Source organism: Eumetopias jubatus, unplaced genomic scaffold (genome assembly GCF_037043125.1).
Source record: "Eumetopias jubatus isolate StellerSeaLion01/CBP00866 unplaced genomic scaffold, mEumJub1_p1.0 scaffold_10, whole genome shotgun sequence".
Lineage (NCBI taxonomy): Eukaryota > Metazoa > Chordata > Mammalia > Carnivora > Otariidae > Eumetopias > Eumetopias jubatus.
Genome location: NW_028274816.1, coordinates 94,585,897 through 94,591,436, shown reverse-complemented (window position 1 = coordinate 94,591,436; position 5,540 = coordinate 94,585,897). Strand labels below are relative to the sequence as shown.

The 5,540-nt window shown below is 54.1% G+C and overlaps 1 protein-coding gene across 1 annotated transcript; it reads left to right on the top strand.

Annotated features, from left to right (window-relative positions):
- The first annotated feature begins 2,390 nt into the window (after positions 1-2,390).
- On the top strand, positions 2,391-4,418 carry LOC148163365 (uncharacterized). Its single transcript, XM_088028182.1, has 2 exons — positions 2,391-2,473; positions 3,214-4,418. Exons 1-2 carry the CDS (start codon positions 2,410-2,412, stop codon positions 3,711-3,713), a joined length of 564 nt encoding a protein of 187 aa, XP_087884308.1. The 5' UTR covers positions 2,391-2,409; the 3' UTR covers positions 3,714-4,418.
- The last annotated feature ends 1,122 nt before the right edge of the window (positions 4,419-5,540 follow it).

Below are 5,540 nucleotides of genomic sequence, written 5' to 3'. Positions count from 1 at the left end.
TCTGCTTCTCCCTCTCCCTCTGCCTGCCGCTCCTCCCCCTGCTTGTGCTGTCAAATAAATAAATAAAATCATAAAAAATAAAAATAAAAAAATGTTAAGGACAGTAGGACACAGCGCAAAGGGGGGATGGTGGACACTGGGGGGTGTTTACTACCAGTCAGATTCCAGGGATCCAACCTCTGGTGCACTGGGCCTATTTCCTCACACATCATCTGGCTTGGAAAATCTGAAATCCTATCAGTTTGAAATTTCTATCAATCTAAACTGTCCCCCCCGCTTCTCTAACCAAGTGGAACACTACAAAATACAACTTTTTAAGAAACTGAATCATGCTTTAATCCAAATGAATTATACATTAATTAAATCATAATTAGACATTCTATTACAGGTGGAGCCTGATTTCATTTGCCAATTAAGAAAGGGCCTCTGAAAAAAAAGAAAGGGCCTCCACCTGTACATTCAAAAGTGATTACTTCACCCTGAAGTGGTGGGTATTTTAGTAGCGTAGATAAATAAGTTGCTCAAGAACTGTGCCTGAATATTCAGGAAGCCTGTGAAGAAAACCAACCAAAATAAAGAGAAGAAAAAGATTCTGTAGGTAGTAAGAAGATTCTAGAACTGGTTATTTTCTTGACTATCACCTCCGTTTGGGGGCTATTTCATGTAGTACCGACATTACCCCTAGATTCCAAACTCCTCTCAATAAATAAAGTCACGGAGGTGGGGGGGCGCCTGGGTGGCTCAGTCGTTAAGCGTCTGCCTTCGACTCAGGTTGTGATCCGAGTGCTGGTATCGAGCCCCACATCGGGCTCCCTGCTCAGCGGGAAGCCTGCTTATCTCTCTCCCATTCCCCCTGCCTGTGCTCCCTCTCTCACTGTGTCTCTCTCTGTTAAATAAATAAAATCTTTATAAGTCAACCAATCAATCAGTCAGTCAGTCACTGGGGAGGGATGAAGAAGCGCACGCACCTCCAGGCTGAACTGCTCCAGCTCAGCTGCCCAGGGGGTGGGAAGATCTCAATGTTTAGAAATATTCTGGTTAGCCAGGGTCACTCATTGGCCTCCCCCACTCCCCGCACATTTGTGTGCTGCTCCTGGATTTACATGGTCGGGATGCACCCCCAAAACTCTGCCTACCCACATGGATTCCATCCTTCAAGACTCTACTCCAATGTTACCTCCTCAAATGCCAAACAGGAAGGAACGCTAAGTTGATCATCCTGGTGGGGGCTGACCTTTCTCTTGGGGAGCCAGTGTTCCTGGGATGTATGTTTTGTCAACTCGGAACTACCTGGGTCTTGCCTTAACACTCGATCCAGATGACAGATTAAGATAGCCCCTCGGGAGCGCAAGCCCCTCGGGAGCACAACGGCTTCATCGGTTAAACATCTTTTTCTTTCCGAAAGCACCTATCCCCTTCCATAAGGTAATGACACAAAAACGTCTGATCAATTAAATGCTCTGTAATTAAGTATAAATACCATTTGGCTCGCCGGTTTCTATGGCACACTAAATAACCCTAGTGAGTTTCAAATTTCCCTGATTGGCTTCACGCTTCCTTGATGTCCCTGGACAGGCGCTAAGCAATTGTGAAAGCACCAAAATGGTAGGGAGACAAGGGGGAAGAAAGGGAAGCCGGGGCCTGAATAATCCTCAGAGTCATCATATCCTGAATGATGGAACTTGCTGCTTCGGGGGAATCTGAAGAAGGGAACAGGAGCAGCGGGTGGAGGACGAGGACGAGCCCCCGCCCGCCCTGCAGCGGGTGGACCCGGAGCCCCGGCCGAGCCCGCACCCACGTGCTGGAGCGCCCTCCTGTGGCCGCGCCGCAGTCCCCGCCGCTCCCGGCTCGCCCGCAGACCACGCTCCCCGCCGCTAAAGAAACAAGAGACGCAGAAAGTTTCCGAGCCAGGCGGGTTTGCGAAAGGTCGAAGCCAGGTCTGGGAGCCTCTAAGAGCGGGCGTGGCGGGAGCGGCGCCCAGGCTGGCGGCGACCGCGAGAAGTCCGGGCCCAGGAGGACTCCCCTAGGGCTCCGAGGTGCCTCCCAGCGGGGCTCGGGGCTTGGAGATCCGGAGGGCAAAGGCTTCTCCCGTACCCAGACCTTACAGCAAAACGCGTGGAGCGGAGCCAGAGCCCAAGCCAGGACGGGGTGCCTTTCCCCCACACCCCCAAGCTACCAGGACGCGCTTGGGGCGCTTGGGTTTGCTTTATTCATTTTATTAATTGGAGGGAGGGGTGCACCAATTCCCTCTGGTGCATCCGGATCCCCAACAATCAGGATTCTGGGTGCCCCCCAAGACTCCACCTAGAGTCTACCGCCCCACCCAACGCCGCCCTCCCCCGCTGGGGTGACAAGTGGAAACAGCAACTCCCCTTCCTCCTCCCCTCCAGCCTTCTGGCTTGGGAGGTAATGCTCCAGCAGGGTTTCCCTGACCGCCCGCAGAAGACCCCGCCGACCGGGAGGCGGCAGCGGGGTAACACGGTGCCCTGGGGCGGGGGGTGGGGGACGGGAGCGGGAGAGGCCCGGCCCAGTGCGGCGCAGCGCTTACCTCGTCCACGGTGAGCGGCATGCAGATCCGGTACTCCTTCAGCAGCATGGTCCTGCCGGCCGCGCGCCCCCGGGGCGGGAAGCGGGGGGGGGGCGCCCCCTAAACCAACAAAGCTGCCGCCCAGGCGCAGGGCAGGGCGTCCGGAGCCCTGCGCTCGGAGCCGGCCGGCGAAGCAGCCCCGGCGGTGCGCTCAGCTCCTAGCTTCCTCTTCTCCGCCGGAGAGCATGTCAAGGTTCGGGTCCGGGTGTTCGGGGCTCCCCCGCCTTCTTTCTCGCCGAGGTCGGTCCTCCCGGAACGCAGTGTTGCAAAGTCAGGGAGGGATCAGGGAGGGATCAGGGAGAGAGGGAGGGAGACCCGCTGGAAACCGCTCAGATCGTCAGCCCCGGGCGGTAGGAGCGGCCGCCGGATCAGGACATGCCCGGTGGCGGGCAAGGGAGGAAAAAAGAGAGATTTCCGAAAATTAAAACGAATGCACAAAAGTCACCCGCTCGATCCGCCTCCGAATGCAGACATGAACCTGGCGACCCCCCTTCCCCGGCGGGTCTGCCAATGCTAATGTCACCAGGAACACATTGCAGCCGGAGCTGGGGATGCTGACTTTTCCAGACAAAGGCTCGATCGGCTCCTCTCCCCGGGCGGTAAACAAGATTTCCTGCTCTTTTTAGGGCCGGTCCCCGAGGCGCTCCAGGGCTCGCAGCGGGAGAAAAAGGAAGCCGCCGCCACCGCTCGGCTCTGTCGGGCTGGGGCCCGGGGTTCCTCCAACCTGGGCTCGCGGCGGCGAGGGGCGGGCGAGAGGAAGCTGGCGCCTTCCGCGCACGTCCCCTCCCCCGAGTCCCTCGGCTCCGCGAGCGCCGTGCGTGCCCGCGAGTTTGCAGCCACCTCGCCGGGGCCGGAGAGTCAGCGCGGAGCTGCAGTGTGCCTCGGGCCCGGGAGGTGGGTGCGGGAGGAGCGAGCGCCAGCGAGGCTGACATCAGCAGCGGCCGCGGTGGGGAGGGTAGCCCCATCCGGCCAATGGGGAAATGGCAAAGAATGTGGAGGATTTAAACAAAACAGCATGTCTCTCCCCGGCTCCTGCCAGACGGCAGGGCTGCCCCGGAGCCGAGCCTGGCCGGCGCTGGGGAGGACTGGCAAAGGGGTCTTCTTCCCTGGCTCCTTTACCCTTTGAAACCTGTTCTCAAGATGTTCCCTGGGTGCCAGGGGTGCTCTGCCCGCCCCCCGCCCGGCTAGTTTCTGGTTTCCAGGTGCAGAAGTGTTTCTTGACCTTTGGAGAAGCTCTTTACAAATGCCCACCCCGAGCGTTTTCCCTTTGGTCCGGTGAGCAAGCCCAGCGCTGGAGTGGCCATGGGCTTTGGGAGCATGAGACCCAACTCTTGCCTGGCTTCCTGACTGGTTTCGGAGAGGGAATCCTGGATAACTGGGAGGTGCCACAGCGTGGAAGAAAATGAAGCACCCGACCAGAGGGAACGGGAGGCGGACATAGCCTTTTCACCTCTCCTGGCCTGCTCTGCTCTCCGACCGCAGGCTTCTCGGGACAGCAAGAGTAGGTTTTCCTGCCAGCACTCCTAAGTTCAAAAAGTCAGTGAAATGTCAATGAAAATGCCTGGAGTGGTGGTACTTCATCCATATTAAACAGCTCCCTCATTTTAACCACAAGAGGCACATTCTTCAGTTACTCAGGAAGCTGCGTGTAACTGCTGAAGTCTGTTTTTCATTTGTCTGGTATTTTTAAGCTTGTTTTTCTGAAAAGTTGCTGGATGAAAAATGCATCGTTTGCCTCTATGCAGAATAACCTGCAAGCATCATCTTTTCTCAGAAAAATATGTGTGCTCTACCGCCCTGCAGCTCCTCATAGAGCTCGGATGGTGCTGCAGATGGTCTCAATATTATAGTATTTAAAGTTATGATTAATAAAGAAATAACCAGTAGTAACTATGGTGGGCTGTGGCGAAAATCACCCAGATGGCTGGAGAGAATTTATAACTGTGAACATGATACAAAGCCTCATAGAAAAACAACACCCTATATCCAGCTTATATTTTAGGGAAAACTATTCTCTAGATAAATGCTTCCCAGAGTTGGCTCAGAAATATTCACAGCAACTAATTAAAGCTAAACCGAATTCCTCGAGGTGGAAAATCTAAATCTGACACTGTAGTGGTGAATAATAACACATTGAAAGCCTGTGATACGGAAAGCAGCTCAAGCTGCTTTTCCTTTTTTTTTTTCCCCTACTTCTTACTTGAAAACAAGTGTAGTGGTTTCGCTTTCTGGCACCTAATCCTCTTCCCAAAGGCAGCTAGGCAATGTGCTGGCTAAGCCACACATACACACGCACAGGCCATCAGAGTGTGTTGACATATTCCTAGCTTCCTAGACGTTTCCTGACGATTCTGTAACTGTGTTTACTGAAGTTAATATTATGGTTGAGGAACTACCTCTCCTCATTTTCCAGACTGCAAATCACGCCCTATGTGCTTCTCTCTTGACTCTGCCGAGCTGCCTGAACTTCCTTTTCATTCAGTCCATCCGCATGCCTGGTCACATTAATCTTGTTCAAGCACAGCTCTAATCCTGCCACCTTCCAAACCTCTCACTGATTCTCTGTGGCCTACTGAGCCAATTAAAATCCCTTGGCAGGGAGATCAAGACTCTGAATCTACCTTTCCCCTGCTAGTCAGTTACCTTTCCTCCCCACCCTCCTGCAGCCAGGTGAGACAAATCTGTTGGCAAGAGAAGGCGTGCACTTTACCTTGACCCTTCTGCTCCCGCCACTGCCTTCACGGAGAATCCTTCCCCCCGCTCCATCCCCCGTGACACCATTTTTCAGCAATTTGGTTTTGGAAAAGTGATTTCCGATGGCAGTGTGTTGGATGGGAGAGGACAGAAGGATACCAGAAGCAGATTATATTACTAGAGGAGACAGATGAGGAGGGTCTGAATTAGACTGCCCCAGAAGAAAAGAGGGTGAATTTTAAAGATTCGGTGAGGACTT

Coding starts and splice junctions, on each gene's coding strand:
- LOC148163365 (XM_088028182.1), top strand. CDS start 2,410: ATGCTCCAGCAGGGTTTCCCTGACCGCCCGCAGAAGACCCCGCCGACC. Junction 2,474..3,213: donor GACCGGGAGGCGGCAGCGGG/GTAACACGGTGC, acceptor TGCTCTTTTTAG/GGCCGGTCCCCGAGGCGCTC.